General features: G+C 39.1%; 1 protein-coding gene across 1 annotated transcript in view; it reads left to right on the forward strand.

Moving 5' to 3' along the window:
* Positions 1-271: 271 nt before the first annotated feature.
* The window catches only part of LOC129468951 (selection and upkeep of intraepithelial T-cells protein 1-like), a 79,677-nt gene continuing 58,876 nt past the window's right edge, over positions 272-21,072 (forward strand). Inside the window, 6 exon segments of the mRNA XM_055254997.1 lie at positions 272-442; positions 1,949-2,182; positions 3,706-3,724; positions 18,040-18,387; positions 19,911-20,073; positions 20,075-20,190. Coding sequence (XP_055110972.1) covers positions 272-442; positions 1,949-2,182; positions 3,706-3,724; positions 18,040-18,387; positions 19,911-20,073; positions 20,075-20,190 — 1,051 coding nt within the window.

The raw sequence follows: 21,072 nt of genomic DNA on the forward strand, positions 1-21,072 counted from the left end.
GAACTTTCACTCCTGCTCTAAAACATGCCTTGGTCTTTCATTCTGCCTGTAATCCTTGGGTGAATTATTTCCTTCAAGGAGGCAAGAATCGAGTGCTGCTGCAGACTTGTATGTCTTTGCCACTGCTAACATACTTCAGTGCCATGACTCACATATGTTCCCTAGTGGTAAGATACCTCTACGCCTTTCCTTCTTGGGCTGGAGGTATTCAACCTCCTTATGTGGTTTCCTTCTCCCCTTTTGCTCTCCTGCTTGCTAAGCAATGCCCAGAATGATTCCTCCCCTGATTCTTCCCTTGGGGCAAACAGTGGCTCTGCTCCCCACAGCTGACCTCTCATCTCACACTGATGAGTGGCTTGTGGAGGTGGAAGAGACCTTGAAGTCCACATCAAACAGATCTGAGCCTCTAATGACCCTCCTGGACAGGAGGCTTGTGAGAGTGGTAGGGCTAAAGCCTAGGACGGTGCCATGTCTGGGGCTTCCTCTGCTTTTGAAATGAAAATCAGGTCTTTCCCCAAAACCCACACTGCCTACTCTCCTGTTTTCTCTGCGTGTATTCTGAAATGGCCTTGCACACCCACTGGACCGTCTACCTCAAAAGCAAGTATGTCTCTTCTCTGCTTTCACTTCACATGCCGTAAGACTTCCTTCTCTGCCTTAAACACACACTACCTGTTATTCATACACCTGTGGCTCTTGCTACATTTGCGCAGCTGCAAGGAAACAGGCTCCCTTGTGGATGTCTTTTGGCTTATTGTTGGGACAGACAATAATTAGAACCATGGCTCTGCCAGCTTCTTATGACTTGCCCTATGTTTTTTGTCCCTGTTATGCTCCATAGCCAAGTTTCTCAGTGGCTCTTGAAGCAATTTGTTCACTTTCAGAGGGCTTCCCTCTATGGCCCTTTAAGGACCCCATCTACTTGCTTTTTATGAGTTAGCACCCGTTTGGTAGGAGGGAAAATTCTTCCTTTGCATTTGTGAGCCCTTATCCCAAGCCCCACATCTTCCGGAATTTCTCATTTATGTCAAAAGGGCAAATAAATGTTGCCGTCCCAAATCCAAGGGCTGTCATTTTTGCAAGCACACGAAGCCTTTCCTTGAGTATCCCCCTTCTTCCTCCAACTTCCTCCTATAGTAATAGGATTGTCCTGTCTGCTGAAGTATTTTTTCTGCACGTTACCCTGGGAGGATGAGGAACCCAAAATACAAAATTTCCTCCATTCCTCTAATCACCTTCATGCCCTTCTCAGTATACCTCAAGACCTTTAAGGTCATATTTGAAGGGAGGTAAGTCCAGCCCTCTTGCAGAAATTAGCTAAAAAATAGGCTACTCATCTACTTAAAAATCTTGGGGAAATGTGATTATAAGAAAAGAGATAATCATTTTGTTGCCAGAATGCCCCAAGCTAGAGTCACTATAAGGTCATGAAGACAAGGATATAGGCCAGCCCAAGGCTGCAGATGCAAGAGACAGAAGTGCCCATAGGACAGAGAGATGAAGGCTGACCCCAGGATAGATTACCAATAGAACAGAGATGAAGGCAAGGTTAGGGGTACCCATAAGACTGGTTAATTTCAGAACCCTGGAAACGAATAGGATCCCCATGTTTACCCTAGTATTTTCTCTGTTCTCAAGTGGGTAATTGTGATGAGATGAGACCAAGGTTAAGGGTACCTGGTGAGACTGGCTCATTCCAGAACCCTATGGACAAATGGGGGATGACCTGTTCAGGAAAGGATCATAGGGAAATAAGAGGGGACACATTCTTTCCTTTTTTATTTTCTGTTCTCTTTTCACAGATGGGTAATTGCATCTCCATACCACAGGACATGCCCCTCAGATCCATCCTTAATAACTGGGAGGAAATTACAAAAGTCAGCTTAGAACCCAGTGCCTCATGCAGGAAATCCTAAAATTAGCCTCCTCAGTCTTTTCTAATTGACAGTGGAATAAGGAGGACAGGGCTAAGGAAAAGGGAAAACACAAGAACAAGAGGCAGGCTCAACTATTGGCTGCTCTACAAGCCCTGCAGCCTCCCCACAGGTTGTCATCAGAATATACTCCCAGGTTCCTGCCATCAGTGCGGGAAGCCAGGGCACTGGAAGGCAAACTGTCCCAACAGGATAAATGGGAAAAAGCCCTGTACAGCTTGCTTCCTCTGTCACAAGCTTGGCCACTGGTAATGGGACTTCCCTGAATCCCAAAGGGCCCCTGGGACAGACTCCCAACCTATCATGGTGGTCTTGAGCTGAAGAGGCTCACTACTCTGATTGGCTTACAAATGAGACATCATCATCAACAAGATGAAGCCAAAACATTATAGAACTGATGAAAAACCGGCCGGGCGCGGTGGCTCATGCCCGTAATCCCAGCACTTTGGGAGGCCGAGGCGGGCGGATCACGAGGTCAGGAGATCGAGACCATCCTGGCTAACACAGTGAAACCCCATCTCTACTAAAAATACAAAAAATTAGCCGGGCGTGTTGGCGGGCGCCTGTAGTCCCAGCTACTCGGGAGGCTGAGGCAGGAGAATGGCATGAACCCGGGAGGCGGAGCTTGCAGTGAGCCGAGATCGCGCCATTGCACTCCCGCCTGGGAGACAGAGCAAGACTCCGTCTCAAAAAAAAAAAAAAAAAAAAAAAAAAAAACTGATGAAAAACCTTCACATTAGACTAAAATATGCAATTGTATTTTACCCTTTGTTCTCCATGGCCATAGTAGGCTCATTCATCTGTCTCTAATTGTGAGTTATTCAGAAGCAGAAAATTCTGAGGGATTGCCACAACTAAAGAAAAGAAAGTCATATTCTCTTATAAAGTGGTTACTTAATTCATTCCATAAGAATAATAGATCTAAATATGTCTTATATTTTTCTTTGAACCTAAATGTAACTAAATGTGGCAGATGCTTAGGCTACTAAGGTTTTGGAGAACAGGACCTACTCCCTAGATCTGCTGCCACTTGGTCTGGAGAAGCAGGTTCGCCTGATGAAATTTACAACAGCAGAAGACAAATGACATCTAGCCTGGGAGGAAGAAATCTTTTAATGAGAAAGAAGCCTCTGGCTGGACTTGGTCATTATATTGAACATCTTAAAAGTAGAGTTACCAGATTTAGAAAATAAAAATTATATGATGCACAAGAAATATTTATACCAAAAAACTTGCACTGCCTATCTGAAATTCAAATCTAACTGGGGGTTCTACATTTTATCTGGTAACTCTATTTGAGAGTTAATTACTGCAGGAAGATGTGGAGATATGTGATTTCTGCGACATATTAATCCTGTTCTCACTGAGCCGGCCTAATTTCTTTTTTTTTTTTTTTTTTTTTTTTTTTTTTTTTGAGGCAGAGTCTTGCTCTGTCGCCCAGGCTGGAGTGCAGTGGCGCAATCTCGGCTCACTGCAAGCTCCGCCTCCCGGGTTCACGCCATTCTCCTGCCTCAGCCTCTCCGAGTAGCTGGGACTACAGGCGCCCGCCACCACGCCCGGCTAATTTTTTGTATTTTTTTAGTGGAGACGGGGTTTCACTGTGGTCTCGATCTCCTGACCTCGTGATCCGCCCGCCTCGGCCTGCCAAAGTGCTGGGATTACAAGCGTGAGCCACCGCGCCCGGCCAAGCCGGCCTAATTTCTTATCACAGGTATAATGGAAAGTACAGGGCTATCTTTCTCCAGATACTGTTGTTATGAATCTCCTCCAGATGACAATACCAAGTTCAGGTATGACTCTCTCTTACCCTTATGGGCCTTGGCAATATGAAGTGTGCCAGAAAAAGCAAGGACCAAACAAAAGGGACAAACTCTTGAGCATTGTTCCTTAGGTTTAATACATAGTTATGTAATGAGGATATGTACTATAAGAACTGTCTTATGGTTAGGAAAAATTACTTCTAATCAGCAAGTCTTTATCATGTATTAGGTTCCAGGGAGAAAAAAAAAAACAAATGAAGAAGACCTAATATTTGCCCTCAAGGACTCAATATTTGTATTGAGGTGACATAATTTACTTATATCTTCTACAATGAAGAAGCTGTCCAAATTGTGGTCCATATTGGAATCCATGTGAGTTATCTGTACAGTAAGATAAACAAAGACCAATAGGCTGGTGGGACCATGATAGGTGATGAAAATTTGCAGTGGAAGGGGATCAATGCAAAGCAGACATAAATATAGTTTATTTAGAGATATATACATTAAAATCCTGAACCAATAAGTGCCATACAAGATTTAAAATTTCTGGCAAAAGCTACTTGTTACATGGTACAAATCTTACCGATGCGTAGTTGGGTAGTGTCCAGTCTTTGGCTAATAAAACGAAAGCCACCACAAACACCCTTGTACATATGTTTTGAGCATATCTTTGAGTAAGATTGGAGGAAATATTTCTATGAATAGAACTATTTTGTCAAAGGCTATGTGCTGTTTTTATTATGATATTAAAAATATTATTCTGAAATAGTTACCAATGTATATGTCCACCAACAACAGATGTGAGTTTGTCAGGTGGGTGTTACAGGTTTCAGGGTTTTTTATATTTTCCAAACTTACAGATGAAAAATAGAAACTCGCAGTGATAATATTTTACTTGTTTATTAAGGTGGCCTTCTTTCCTCTCAAAAAATTGTATTCATTTTCTCTAAACTGCCTATTTGATGGCCTTACTCCACATTTCCTTTGCATTAAACTTGCACAAATCTCTTTTTGATCTGTTATAACTGTTGCATGTGTTTCTGACCAGTTTATAATTCAATGGACTTGTCAGTTATATTTTGGATGTGCAGAATTGTTTGGTTTTGACTTTTGATTTTATTTTGTGAATTACAAAGTTTCCCCCAAGTTTCCATTTATTTCACTCTCCTTTTTCTCCTCATTGACTTGTAACGTTTTTATAGACTTTATTTTCTATAGAAGTTTTAGGTTTACAGAAAAATTGTGCAGAAGGTGTATAAAGTTCCCACATAGCCCCACTCCCCCTTCCCTACCTGGCCCCCTCCCACAGAGTTCCCCTTTTGTTAACCTCTTGCATTTGTGTGGTACATTTATTGAAATTAATGAACTAATATTGATAGATTATTATTAACTAAAGTCCAAGTTTACATTAGACACTCTGTGTTGTACCTTTCTCTAGGATTTCACAAATTGTTATATAAATGAAAACCTATTATAAGAATGGCCGAAATCAAAAATACAAACAAAGACCTGAAGAACAGGAGCTCTCATCCATTGCTGGTGGGAGTGCAAAACGGTACAGGAACTTTGGAAGACAGTTTGACATTCTCGCAAAGCTGAATATAAGCTTACTATATAATCTAGAAATTGTGCTTCTAAGTATAACCCAGATTAGTTGAAAACTACATTCACACAAAAACTTGTATACAAATGCTTAAAGAGTCTTTTATAATACTTGTTAAAATTGGAAGCAGTCAAGATGTGCTTCAGTAAGTGAATGAATTAACAAACTATGGTAAGTCCGTACAATGAACTATTACTCAGTGATAGAAATGAGTTATGAAGCCATTAAAAGACATGTAGGAAGATTAAATGCATATTACTAAGTGAAATAAGTCAGTTTGAAAAGGGCACATACTGTATGAATCCAACTGTATGAAATTCTGAGTCAGACGTTTAGAGACAGTAAAAAGAGCAGTAATTGGCCAGGCTTCAGGGGAAGGGAGGGATGAACAGGTGAAGCACAGGACATTTTTATAATAGTGAAATTATATCCTATGATACTATAACAGTGGATACATAGCATAATACATTTATATAATGAATTTGGGAATTTCAGAGGCTGATCAAGGAAAAAGATAAGACCACAGGTGGCAGTAGCACACAAAGCTTCTATTTGGACACTACTTGGACAGGGTTGCAAAAAGAACAGTCCTCACAGCATAAGGCCTTATAGAAGCACAGGGGACCACCATCCAGAATGCAGGAGGACAAAGGCGCTCCCAAGGATGGGAAGGGAGATGCTGCATGTCTAGATAACATCACTTCACAGCATGGTAGGAAGCTCCTGGGCCAGAGGGCTCTGAAGGGCAGCAGCCTGCAGTTTATATAACTACAAGATTTTTCTTATCAAAGGCCGGCAGATGTTGGGTGCAGTTTCCCAAGGTGTACAAAGCAGGAAGACATAAAATGGCAAAAAAAATCTGCCTGTTGGAGATGTATTTACAACAACCGGATGTGAAAACATTTCAGTTTCGCATTGTAGACTTTTGAGCTAATGAGTCTCAGCCTGATTTAAGAAGTAAGCAACAAGGGGCCCATATGCAAAGGCCATCTCTGGTGGTAGTATCTCATTGTTTGAATTTGCAACTCCTAAATGATATATGATTTTAAGCATTTTAACATCTTTATTTGTCATCTATCTTCTTTAATAAAGTATCTGTTCAGATATTTTGTCTATTTTTAATTGTGTGGTTTGTTTTTACACTGTTAATTTTTATATTCTGCATAGAATCCTTCATCAGCTGTCTTTTGCAATTTTTTTTTAGTCCGTGGCTTGTCTTTTTCTTCTCTTAACAAAAGCTTTTGCAGAGCAGACATTTTTAATTTTAATGAACCAAAATTTGAATATAATGAATTAGTGTTCAATCTATTATACCTTTTCTATACATTCTTGACCAGTTTGAAATTCAATTTAGTGACTTACTTTTATGTTGTGCAATTCAACAGTTTCTTCTTTTCACAGTGTCCAAGTCCTACGTTTGCTTAAGAGTTTTCCAGACCACATTTCAAGATTATAACAATGACTCTTTCATTTATTTTATATTTTGAAACTAACCCGTGCAAAATGATTTCTTATATAATAATTGAGATTAAAATCTGACATTTTTTTTTCAAAAAATACCTAGTTTTTTTTTATTTATTAAGTAATCCATCTTTCTTCAGATATCCCAGATGTTATTTTTGTTATAAACCAAATTCCCCTAAGGATTTGCATTTCTAAACCCTGTCCCACTGAACTCTCTTCTCAGGGCCAATTACAGAACTGTTAAAAAAATGTAGTATTTATATAATTAATTTAATATCTTGTAGAAATATTCTCTGCTCAGTGTTTTTTATAATGTAGTTTTTCTATTTAAAGTTTATAAGCATGTTTTCTTTTTTGAAGTACTTTAAAAGTATTTTTATTTTCATGATCTCAAATAGTTACATCAAGTTATGTGTGCTATATTGTTGATTTTAACATAAAATGTTCTGATATTTTCCATTATGCCTTTGAAATTTTTTTCTTTCTTTATTTTCTCTAAGATTGTTGTAAACCTGAAAATGTGATAAAATATGTATTATACAACCTTAAGAATATATCAAATTATATATCTAGTTAGATATAAAAACTAGTATAGAATAACAATGAAATGATTTTACCTTGCATTATTATTATTATTTTAGAATAGATGTAAAGGTAAATGTGACAATTAGCTTGTAATCACTCTATATGTGATATTTTGCTGTTACATATGCATTTAAAACACATTCAAAATAATCAATATTTTAAATATATAATTGGAGTTTAATTGATTAAGGCACTAAAATTTGTCGAGTCTGCAAAATATCTCAAGCAGTGATCTTAGGAGCAGTTTAGGGAGGGTAAGAATCTTGTAGCCTCAAGCTGCAATGCCCTTTAACCATAATGTCTAATCTTGTGGCTAATGTTAGTCCTACAGAGGCAATCTAGTCCCCAGGCAAGAAGGAGGCCTGCTTTGGGAAAGGGCTGTTATCATCTTAGTTTTAAACTATAAACTATATTTTTGGAATAGGTGTGGTGTGGTGCTGAAAAAAATGTATATTCTGTTGATTTGGGGTGGAGAGTTCTGTAGATGTCTATTAGGTCCACTCTGTGCAGAGCTGAGTTCAATTCCTGGATATCCTTGTTAACTTTCTGTCTCATTGATCTGTCTAATGTTGACAGTGGGTAGAAAAAGAGGGAATCCTCCCTAACACATTTTATGAGGCCAGCATCATCCTGATACCAAAGCCTGGCAGAGACATAACCAAAAAAGAGAATTTCAGACCAATATCCTTGATGAACATTGATGCAAAAATCCTCAATAAAATACTGGCAAACCGAATCCAGCAGCACATCAAAAAGCTTATCCACCATGATCAAGTGGGCTTCAGCCCTGGGATGCAAGGCTGGTTCAACATATGCAAATCAATAAACGTAATCCAGCATATAAACAGAACCAAAGACAAAACCACATGATTATCTCAATAGATGCAGAAAAGGCCTTTGACAAAATTCAACAACGCTTCATGCTAAAAACTCTCAACAAATTAGGTATTGATGGGACGTATCTAAAAATAATAGGAGCTATCTATGACAAACCCACAGCCAATATCATACTGAATGGGCCAAAACTGGAAGCATTCCCTTTGAAAACTGATACAAAACAGGGATGCCCTCTCTCACCACTCCTATTCAACATAGTGTTGGAGTTCTGGCCAGGGCAATCAGGCAGGAGAAGGAAATAAAGGGTATTCAATTAGGAAAAGAGGAAGTCAAATTGTCCCTGTTTGCAGATGACATGATTCTATATCTAGAAAACCACATCCTCTCAGCCCAAAATCTCCTTAAGCTGATTAGCAACTTCAGCAAAGTCTCAGGATACAAAATCAATATACAAAAATCACAAGCATTCTTGTACACCAATCACAGACAGAGAGCCAAATCATGAGTGAACTCCCATTCACAATTGCTTCAAAGAGAATAAAATACCTAGGAATCCAACTTACAAGGGATGTGAAGGACCTCTTCAAGGAGAACTAAAAACCACTGCTCAATGAAATAAAAGAGGATACAAACAAATGGAAGAACATTCCATGCTCATGGGTTGGAAGAATCAATATTGTGGAAATGGCCATACTGCCCAAGGTAATTTATAGATTCAATGCCATCCCCATCAAGCTACCAATGACTTTCTTCACAGAATTGGAAAAAACTACTTTAAAGTTCATATGGGGCCAAAAAAGAGCCCGCATCGCCAAGTCAATCCTAAGCCAAAAGAACAAAGCTGGAGGCATCACACTACCTAACTTCAAACTATACTACAAGGCTACAGTAACCAAAACAGCATGGTACTGGTACCAAAACAGAGACACAGATCAATGGAACAGAACAGAGCCCTCAGAAATAAGGCCACATATCTACCACTATCTGATTGCTGACAAACCTGACAAAAACAAGAAATGGGGAAAGGATTCCCTATTTAATAAATGGTGCTGGGAAAACTGGCTAGCCATATAAAAGCTGAAACTGGATCCCTTCCTTACACCTTATACAAAAATTAATTCAAGATGGATTAAAGACTTAAATGTTAGACCTAAAACCATTAAAACCGTACAAGAAAACCTAGGCAATACCATTCAGGACATAGGTGTGGGCAAGGACTTCATGACTAAAACACCAAAAGCAATGGCAACAAAAGCCAAAATTGATAAATGGGATCTAATTAAACTAAAGAGCTTCTGCACAGCAAAATAAACTACCATCAGAGTGAACAGGCAACCTACAGAATGGGAGAAAATTTTTGCAACCTACTCATCTGACAAAGGGCTAATATCCAGAATCTACAATGAACTCAAACACATTTACAAGAAAAAAACAAACAACCCCATCAAAAAGTGGGCAAAGGACATGAACAGACACTTCTCAAAAGAAGACATTTATGCAGCCAAAAAACACATGAAAAAATGCTCATCATTACTGGCCATCAGAGAAATGCAAATCAAAACCACAATGAGATACCATCTCACACCAGTTAGAATGGCCATCATTAAAAAGCCAGGAAACAACAGGTGCTGGAGAGGATGTGGAGAAATAGGAACACTATTACACTGTTGGTGGGACTGTAAACTAGTTCAACCATTGTGGAAGTCAGTGTGGCGATTCCTCAGGGATCTAGAACTAGAAATACCATTTGACCCAGCCATCCCATTACTGGGTATATACCCAAAGGACTATAAATCATGCTGCTATAAAGACACATGCACATGTACGTTTATTGTGGCACTATTCACAATAGCAAAGAGTTGGAACCAACCCAAATGTCCAACAACAATAGACTGGATTAAGAAAATGTGGCACATATACACCATGGAATACTATGCAGCCATAAAAATGATGAGTTCATGTCCTTTGTAGGGACATGGATGAAATTGGAAAACATCATTCTCAGTAAACTATCCCAAGGACAAAAAACCAAACACCGCATGTTCTCACTCATAGGTGGGAATTGAACAATGAGAACTCATGGACACAGGAAGGGGAACATCACACTCCAGGGACTGTTGTGGGGTAGGGGGAGGGGGGAAGGACAGCATTAGGAGATATACCTAATGCTAAATGATGAGTTAATGGGTGCAGCAAACCAACATGGCACATGGATACATATGTAACAAACCTGCATATTGTGCACATGTACCCTAAAACCTAAAGTATAATAATAAATAAATAAGTAAATAAACTATAAACTATAAACTATAAATAAGTTTCTCCCAAAGTTAGCTCAGCCTACGCCCAGGAATGAACAAGGATAGTTTGGGTGTTAGAAGCAAGATGGAGGCAGTTACGTTAGATCTCTTTCACTGACTCAGTCTTAATTTTGCAAAATCGGTTTCACTTTCCTCAATGAATGGGGCAATGGATCAACATGGAGAATTTGAAATGTCCCCTCTTCCCACATCTTATTGTAGTCAGGGACTAAATATCAACTTTGAGAGTTTCCGAGCCTCAACACTGAAAGAACACCTGTTACAGCCAAATTGTATCACAAGCAGAAAATGATAAATGAAACATCCTAACCTGTGGACATTTGTAGGGGCAGGTGGTGATAGTTTAAGACATCTTGCTGGTAACATCCAAGAAAATAGAGAGACGCAATGTGTTAAGCATAGTACTTCCATAATAACAGACTGTGAAGAATAAGGAGGTCAAACTAAACATAGAATGTGTGAGAATTTTCCAGAATTTTAAAAAGGTAAGAGTCATCCACTTCAAGAAGCACTATGAAAGAGCCAGAAAAAGACAAATGCATTCATACATAGATTCATTATAGTTAAAATGGAGTAAATTTTAAGAACTGCCTGAAACTATGTTTAGAGTAAATGAAATAATGGAATGAAGACAGGCATGTGTGGCTGGCAAGATGACTGAATAGGAACAGCTCGTCTGTACCTCCCAGCAAAATCATTGCAGAAGGTGGGTGATTTCTGCATTTCCAACTGAGGTACCCAGCTCATGTCATTGGGACTGGTTAGACAGAGGGTGCACAGAGAGCAAGCTGAAGCAGGGTGGGGCATCACCTCACCCGGGAAGTGCAAGGGGTTGGGGAACTCCCTCCCCTAGCCAAGGGAAGCCATGAGGGACTGTGCAATGAGCAGCGGTGCCTTCCAGCCCAGATAGTACGCTTTTACCATGGTCTTCACGACCCATAGACCAGGAGATTCCCTCAGGTGCCTACGCCACCAGGGCCCTGGGTTTCAAGCACAAAACTGGGCGGCTGTTTGGGCAGACACCAAGCTAGCTGCAGGAGTTTTTGTTCATACCCCAGTGGTGCCTGGAATGCCAGGGAGAAAGAACCATTCACTTGCCTGGAAATGGGGCTGATGCCAGTGAGCCAAGTGGTCTAGCTCAGCGGATCCCATCTCCATGGAGCTCAGCAAGCTAAGATCCACTGGCTTGAAATTCTTACTGCCAGCACAGCAGTCGGAAGTCATCCTGGGATGCTCGAGCTTGGTGCAGAGAAGGGCATCCACCACAGTTTTCCCCTCACAGTGTAAACAAAGCCACCTGAAATTTCAAACTGGGCAGAGCTCACCGCAGCCCTGCAAAGCCACTGTAGCCAGACTGCCTCTCTAGATTCTTCCTCTCTGGGCAAGACATCTCTGAAAGAAAGCAGCCCCAGTCAGGGGCTTATAGATAAAATTCTCATCTCCCTGGAACAGAGTACCTGGGGGAAGGTTGGCTGTGGGCACAGCTTCAGCAGACTTAAACATTCCTGACTGCTGGCTCTGAGGAGAGAAGTGGATCTCCAAGCACAGCACTTGAGCTCTGCTAAGGGACAAACTGCCTCCTCAAGTGGGTACCTGACCCCTGTGCCTCCTGATGGGGAGACACCTCCCAGAAGGGGTTGACAGACACCTCGTATGGGAGAGCTCTGGCTGGTATCTGGTGGGTGCCCATCTGAGACGAAGCTTCCAGAGGAAGGAAAGGGCAGCAATCTTGGCTGTTCTGTAGCTTCCACTGGTGATACCCAGGGAAACAGGGTCTGGAGTGGACTGACAGCAAACTCCAGCAGACCTGCAGCAGAGGGGCCTGACTGTTAGAAGGAAAACTAACAAACAGAAAGGAATAGCATCAACATCAACAGAAAGGACATCCACACCAAAACCCCAATTGAAGGTCAGCAATATCAAAACCAAAGGTAGATAAATCCACGAAGATAAGGAAAAAACAGGCCAAAAAGGCTGAAAATTCCAAAAACCAGAAAACCTCTTAATAACAGACTTCTCTGAGCTAATGGAACATGTTCCAACCCAATGCAAGGAAGCTAACAACCTTTAAAAAAGGTTAAAGGAATTTCTGAATAGAATAGCCAGTTTAGAGAAGAACAGAAATGATGTAATGGAGCTGAAAAACACAGCACGAGAATTTTGTGAAGCATACGCAAGTATCAATAGCTGAATTGATCAAGAGGAAGAAATTATATCAGAGCCTGAAGATCAACTTAATGAAATAAAGCATGAAGACAAGATTAGAGACAAAAGAATGAAAAGGAATGAACAAAGCCACAAAGAAATTGGGACTATGTGAAAAGAACAAACCTATGTTTGATTGGTGTACCTGAAAGTGAAGGGGAAAATGGAACCAAGTTGGAAAACACTCTTCAGGATATTATCCTGACCTAGCAAGACAGGCCAACATTCAAATTCAGGAAATACAGAGAACACCACAAAGATACTCCTCGAGAAGAACAACCCAAGACACATAATTGTCAGATTCACCAAGGTTGAAATGAAGGAAAAAATTTAAGCACAGCCACAGAGAAATGTCGGGCTACCCACCAAGGGAAGCCCGTGAGACCAATAGTGGATGTCTGTGCAGAAACCATACAAGCTAGAAGAGAGTGTGGGCCAATATTCAACATTCTTAAAGAATCTTCAATCCAGAATTTCATATCCAGCCAAACTAAGCTTCATAAATGAATGAGAAATAAAATCCTTTACAGACAAGCAAATGCTGAGAGATTTTGTCACCACCAGGCCTGCCTTACAAGAACTCCTGAAGGAAGCACTAAACATGGAAAGGAAAAACTGGTACCAGCCACTGCAAAAACATACCAAATTGTAAAGACCATCAACACTATGAAGAAACTGCATCAACTAATGGGCAGAATAACCAGCTAGCATCATAATGACAGGATCAAATTCACACATAACAATATTAACCTTAAATGTAAATGGGCTAAATGCCCCAGTTAAAAGACACAGACTGGCAAATTGGATAAAGAGTCAAGACCCTCAGTGTGCTGTATTCAGGAGACCCATCTCACGTGCAGACATACATAGACTCAAAATAAAGGGATGGAGGAATATTTACCAAGCAAATGGAAGGCAAAAAAAGGAGGGGTTGCAATCTTAGTCTCATAAAACAGACTTTAAACCAACAAAGATCAAAAAAGACGAAGAAGGGCATTACATAATGGTAAAGGGATCAATGCAACAAGAAAAGCCAAATATCCTAAATACGTATGTAGCCAAAACAGGAGCACCCAGATTCATAAAGCAAGTTCTTAGAGACCTACAAAGACATGTAGACTTTGACTTAATAATAATGGGAGACTTTAATACCCCACTGTCAATATTAGACATATCAACAAGACATAAAATTAACAAGATATTCAAGTCTTGAACTCAGCTCTGGACAAAGTGGACCTAATAGACATCTACAGAACTCTCCACCCCAAATTAACAGAATATACATTCTTCTCAGCACCACATCACATTTATTCTAAAATCGACCACATAATAGGAGGTAAAGCACTCCTCAGCAAAAGCAAAAGAATGGAAATCATAACAAACAATCTGTCAGACCACAGTGCAATCAAATTAGAACTCAGAATTAAGAAACTCACTGAAAACCGCACAACTACATGGAAACCGAACAATCTGCTCCTGAATGACTACTGGATAAATAACAAAATTAAGGCAGAAATAAGTAAGTTCTTTGAAACCGATGAGTACAAAGACATAATGTACCAGAATCTCTGGGACACAGCTAAAGCAGTGTTTAGAGGGAAATTTATAGCACTAAATGCCCACACGAGAAAGCGGGAAAGATACCCTAACATCACAATTAAAAGAACTAGAGAAGCAAGAGCAAACAAATTCAAAAGCAAGCAGAAGAAAATAAAGAACTAAGATCAGGGCAGAACTGAAGAAGGCATAAAAAAACCCTTCAAAAAATCAATGAATCCAGAAGCTAGTTTTTTGAAAAAAATTAACAAAAGAGATAAATGGCTAGCCAGACTAATGAAGGAAAGAGAGAAGAATCAAATAGACATAACAAAAAATGATAAAGTGGCTATCACCACTGATCCCACAGAAATACAAACTACCATCAGAGAATACTATAAACACCTCTATGCAAATAAACTAGAAAATCTAGAAGAAATGGATAAACTTCTGGACACATACACCCTCCTTAGACTAAACCAGGAAGAAGTCGAATCCCTGAATAGACCAATAACAAGTTTTGAAGTTGAGGAAGTAATTCATAGCCTACCAACCAACAAAAGCCCAGGACCAGATGGATTCACAGCCAAATTCTACCAGAAGTACAAAGAGGAGCTGGTAGCATTCCTTCTGAAATTATTTCAAACAACAGAAAAAGAGGGACTCCTCCCTGACTAATTTTATGAGGGCAGCATCATTCTGATTCCAAAACCTGGCAAAGACACAACAAAAACAAAAAGAAAATTTCAGGCCAATATCCCTGATGAACATCACTGTGAAAATTCTCAATAAAATACTGGCAAAATGAATCCAGCAGCACATCAAAAAGCTTATCCACCATGATGAAGTTGGCTCCATCCTGAGAAGCAAGGCTGGTTCAACATATACAAATCAATAAACCTAATCCATCACATAAACAGAACCAATGATAAAAACCACATGATTATCTCAATAGATGCAGAAGAGGCCTTCAATAAAATTCAACATTCCTTCATGCTAAAACCTCTCAATAAACTAGGTATTGATGGAATGTATCTCAAAATAATAAGAGCTATTTATGACAAGCCCGCAGCCAATATCATACTGAATGGGCAAAAGCTGGAAGCATTCCCACTGAAAATTGGCACAAGACAAGGATGCCCTCTCTCACCACTCCTATTCAACATAGTCTTGGAAGTTCTGGCCAGGGCAATCAGGCAACAGAAAGAAATAAAGCATGTTCACATAGGAAGAGAGGAAGTCAAATTGTCTCTGTTTGCCAATGACATGATTGTATATTTAGAAAACCCCATGGTCTCAGCCCAAAAACTCCTTAAGCTGATAAGCAACTTCAGCAATGTCTCAGGATGCAAAATCAATGTGCAAAAATTACAAGCATTCCCACACACCAATAATAGACAAACAGAGAGCCAAATAATGAGTGAATTCCCATTGACGATTGCTACAAACAGAATCAAATACCTAGAAATAAAACTTACAAGGGATGTGAAGGGCCTCTTCAAGGAGAACTACAAACCACTGCTCAAGGAATTAAGAGAGGACAAAAACAAATGGAAAAACATTCCATGCTCATGGATAGGAAGAATCAACATCGTGAAAATGGCCATACTGCTTAATTTATAGATTCAATGCTATCCCCATCAAGCTACCAATGACTTTCTTCACAGAATTAGAAAAAACTACTTTAAATTTCATATGGAACCAAAAAAGAGCCTATATAGCCAAGGCAATCCTAAGCAAAAAGAACAAACCTGGAGGCATCATTCAACCTGACTTCAGACTATAACTACAAGGCTACAGTAACCCAAACAGCATGGTACTGGTAACCAAACAGATATATTGACCAATGGAACAGAACACAGGCCTCAGAAATAACACCACACATCTACAACCATCTGATCTTTGGCAAACCTGACAAAAACATGCAATAGGGAAAGGACTCCCTATTTAATAAATGGTGTTGGGAAAACTGGCTAGCCATATACAGAAAACTGAAACTGGACCCCTTCCTTACACCTTACACAAAAATTAACTCAAGATGGATTAAAAACTTAAATGTAAGACCTAAAACCATGAAAACCCCAGAAGAAAACCTAGGCAATACCATTCAGGACATAGGCACAGGCAAAGACTTCATGACTAAAACACCAAAAGCAATGGCAACAAAAGCCAAAATTGACAGATGGGATCTAATTAAAGAGCTTCTGCACAGCAAAAGAAACTACCATCCAAGTGAACAGGCAACCTACAGAATGGGAAAACATTTTTGCAATGTGTGCATCTGACAAAGGGCTAATATCCAGAATCTACAAGGAACTTAAACAAATTTACAAGAAAAGAACAAACAACCCCATCAAAAAGTGGGGAAAAGATATGAACAGACATTTCTCAAAAGAAGACATTTATGTGGCCAACACACATATGAAAAAAAGCACATTATCACTGGTCATTAGAGAAATGCAAATCAAAACCACAATGAGATACCATCTTATGCCAGTTAGAATGGTGATCATTAAAAAATCTGAAAACAACAGATGCTGGCGAGGTTGTGGAGAAATAGGAATGCATTTACTGGGTATATACCGAAAGGATTATAAATCATTCTACTACAAAGACACATGCACACGTGTGTTTATTGCAGCACTGCTCACATTAGCAAAGACTTGGAACCAAGTCAAATGCTCATCAATGATAGACTGGTTAAAGAAAATGTGGCTCATAAACACCATGGAATACTATGCAGACATAAAAAAGATGTGTTCACGTCCTTTGCAGGGACATGGATGAAGCTGGAAACCACCATTCTCAGCAAACTAACACAGGAACAGAAACCAAACACTGCATGTTCTCACTCATAAGCTAGAGTTGAACAATGAGGACACGTGGATGCAGGGAGGGGAACATCACACACCAGGGCCTGTCGGGTGGTCGGGGGATAGGGGAGGGATAGCATTAGGAGAAATACCTAATGTAGATGATGGGTTGATGGGTGCAGCAAACCACCATGGCATATGTATACCTATGTAACAAACCTGCACATTCCACACATGTATCCTAGAACTTAAAGTATAATAATAATAATAATCTTGGATTATATATATATAATATTATATATATTATTATATATATAATATATATATATAATATATATAATATTATATATATATAATAATAATAATTTGTTTTAACTAGGGTGAAAAAAAGAATGACGAGTGGCAATTGTTACACTGGTAGTAGTACTTTTTCTTTATTTTAACAGAAATGAAAACCATACAGCAACAATGGAAACCATTTTTTATATTTCTTTCTTTCTTTTTTTTTTTTGTTTTCAGATGGAGTCTCACTCTGTCTCCCAGGCTGGAGTGCAGTGGCACGATCTCAGCTCACTGCAACCTCCGCCTCCCGGGTTCAAGTGATTCTCCTGTCTCAGCCTCCCAGGTAGCTGGGATTACAGGCGCACACCACCATGCCCGGCTAATTTTTTTTTGTATTTTTAGTAGAGACGGGGTTTCACCATATTGGTCAGGCTCAGTCTCGAACCCCTGACTTCAGGTGATCCACCCACCTCGGCCTCCCCATATTTCTTAAAGTAAATAATTTGATGAATTTCTATTTAAGCGAAGTGCAAAGTAAAGGTGTTTTCAAGGAAAAGAGAAAACAAAAGAATTTACTCTCAATAAAGTGTGTGTGTGTGTGTGCGTGTGTGTGTCTATGGGTGTTTGTGATATAATAATTCAAATAAAAATTTTGTCTTGGTCCACTTCTCACCCTTTGGTTGCTGTCTGCCTTCATAGAACAATTCATAGTGAATAGCTTATAGAGGCCAATCTTGGCTCCAGTGGGTGGAAAAGTTGAGCTCAGTTGCCAGCTGTCTCTACCAGAAAGCACAGAACACGTGGAAATACGCTGGTTCTGGAGTCACTACACATGACCTGTTTACCTGTATAAGGATGGTAAAGACCTGTATGGAGAAACCATCTCCAAGTATGTGGAGTGGACAGAGCTCCTGAAAGAAGCCATTGGAGAAGGTAAAGTGACCCTCAGGATCCTTAATGTCAGTGCCGATGATGACGGGCAGTACCACTGCTTCTTCAAAGACGGAGATGTCTGTGAAGAGGCCACCACGGAAGTGAAGGTCACAGGTAAGGATGGATCCCTGTGAGTTTTCTATGCATCCAAGATTCTCAACCAGTATGAGGCCGAGTATTAGGAAAATTCTCACTATTTCTATTTTTATATTACATGGTCTGGTTAACAAGGTCAAATTCATGAGTTTAGAGTTCAATTTGCAAAGAGTGGAGGATCAAGAATGAGAATTATATCTGTTCAGACATCAAAACTATCAGTAAATACTGTCTGCTTTTTTACGTCTACATATATTGCTAGATTGCTAAAAAATTAACAGAATCCTTTTAGAATTTGTTACAATCCTTCTAATTATTTCTGGCAACACTTTAGTAAAACTTGACTTTTAAAAGTACCTGAATCTTTACAATAGACTCTTTAATGATAATTTTTATTCTCATTTCTCCCTGAATCAAATTACTGACTACTTAGTTACAGATTCACTTTTCTAAATGTATTTCAGAAAGCCTTCACCTACTTTCTTCAAAATTCTACAATCTATATACTATATAGGTGTTATTTGCAAATACGTAGCATTTAAGCCTGTCACCCTTGAAGTATTCTGAATGGCAGAGAAAAGGAGGGGAGATGGAGGGCTTGAAGCAAACTAAGGTCTTCACAAATGTGAGGACACATGTGGAGGGATCCAGGGCACTCACGCTTAACATCTTTGCTGGATATTATATGACACCCAACTCTATAGTCTACAGCTGAGCTATCCAATATGATATATATTAGCCACATGTGGCCATTTAAATTCATATGAAAATTAAATAAAATTGAGCATTCAATTTTTCAGTCTCAATGGCCACATTTCAGGTGCTTAGTTATCTCATGTGGCAAGCAGCTACTGCATTAGAGGGCACATATATAGAGTATTTCCATAATTGCAGAAAATTTTATTAGGGCTGCTTCAGAGTCACACTTTAAATCTCTGTTCATTCTTACTTTGCCCACATATTAGGCAAGACTTATGTCCTAGGTAATATCCTGAAATTTTTCAAAGACTTCTTTATTTTCTCTAAAGTGATATGCACCATATTTTGAAAATAGTATTTCCTTTTTTTTGTAAAACATATTACATGTAAAAATACCTATTGTATGCAAAATACAAATTTGTAATTTGTTATGGTGGCTCAGAAATGGCTAATGGTGAAGATAAAAGAAAAAAACATTAAGCCATAAATTCTATGAGGACTGAGATCTTGATTTTTTTGTTTATCATAATCCAAGGACCTAGCCAAGTTACTTAAATTTAGTAAATAGCCCATATTTTGAGTGAATGAATAAATGTGAAAAACAGGCATTTCCTCACCTCACTTACTTTGGACTATGTTGTTAATATGATTATCGTAACACTTCAGTATGGCTTATCCCTGTTCCTTTTTGAATGGCTTGTCATGACAATCAGCCTCACAGCTTAGCTATCAATATCTAAGGACACAGGGATTAAAGAGGGCAGGAAGGCTTTTCCCCCATCTCTTCTGTGTTTCCTTGTCTTCCTCTAAAAATAGTTTCTCCCTTTTCGTTTTCCAACCAGCTACAAGTTTAGAAATACAAATTCTTATTCATCCTCCAAATAGCAAAGGTCTTTTAGTGGAGTGTAACTCAGAAGATTGGTTCCCACAGCCTCAAATGGAGTGGAAAGACAGCAGAGGAGAGATCATTCTGCCTGCATCAAAATCCCATTCCCAGGATAGAAACATTGTTCAACATGAAGATGAGCCTTCTCCTTAGAGATAGCTCCCATGGCAACATCACTTGCTACCTTCAAAACCCTGTAACTGGTCAAGAGGAAAGGATAAGTATTGTCTTATCAGGTGCGATCTGAGTGTTTGTTCTTCAAATGATGGCCATTGACATAAAATTTGTAAATTAAAGAGAAAAAATCATATACATGCTTTCTTCACTTGGTTTCCAAGACATTACTTTCTCTTGGTTTTATTCATTGTCTTCTTGCTTGTTTTCTTTCTTATTCTTTTTGTTATAGTCTTTTTCTTTTCACTCTGCCTTCTTGCTATTCAGATTCCCAGGACATAGTTTTTGTTTTGCTTTGTTTTTTAGCTTTTATTTTTAACTTTTAACTTTTATGTTAACTTCTATTTTAAGTTTATTTATTTTAAACACGTGCAGGTTTGTTTGTTTGTTATATAGGTAAACTTATGCCATGGGGGTTTGTTGTACAGATTATTTTGTCACCCAAGTATTAAACCTCGTACCCATTAGTTATTTTTCCTGATTCTTTCCCTCTTCCCACCTTCTCCCCTCCACAAGGCCCCAGTGTCTGTTGTTCCCCTCTATGTGTCCATGTGTTCTCATAATTTAGCTCCCACTCATATGTGAGAACATGCAGTATTTGGTTTTCTGTTTCCCAGGATGTAGTTTTTTGAGCCTTTCCTCTGTTGTGAGTTCATTCTGTCTCAAGACTTCGGATATCATCAATGTGACTTTGGCTCCTCCAATAGTATCTCCTGCCCTGTCCTCTCTCCAAACTCAGTTTTCATCTTCAAACTCAACCTCTCAACATAGAAGTCTAATAAATATCCTGAACCAAACACATCATAAAGTGAACTCCTGATTACCTCCAAATTTGCTTAATGTCTTTCCAATCACACTTTATATTTTCAGTTTCTCAAAACAAAATTATTGAATTCATCATTGACACCGATTTTTCTCTCATATTCTGCAACACATCTATCAAG

This window comes from Symphalangus syndactylus, chromosome 12, assembly GCF_028878055.3.
Source record: "Symphalangus syndactylus isolate Jambi chromosome 12, NHGRI_mSymSyn1-v2.1_pri, whole genome shotgun sequence".
NCBI lineage: Eukaryota > Metazoa > Chordata > Mammalia > Primates > Hylobatidae > Symphalangus > Symphalangus syndactylus.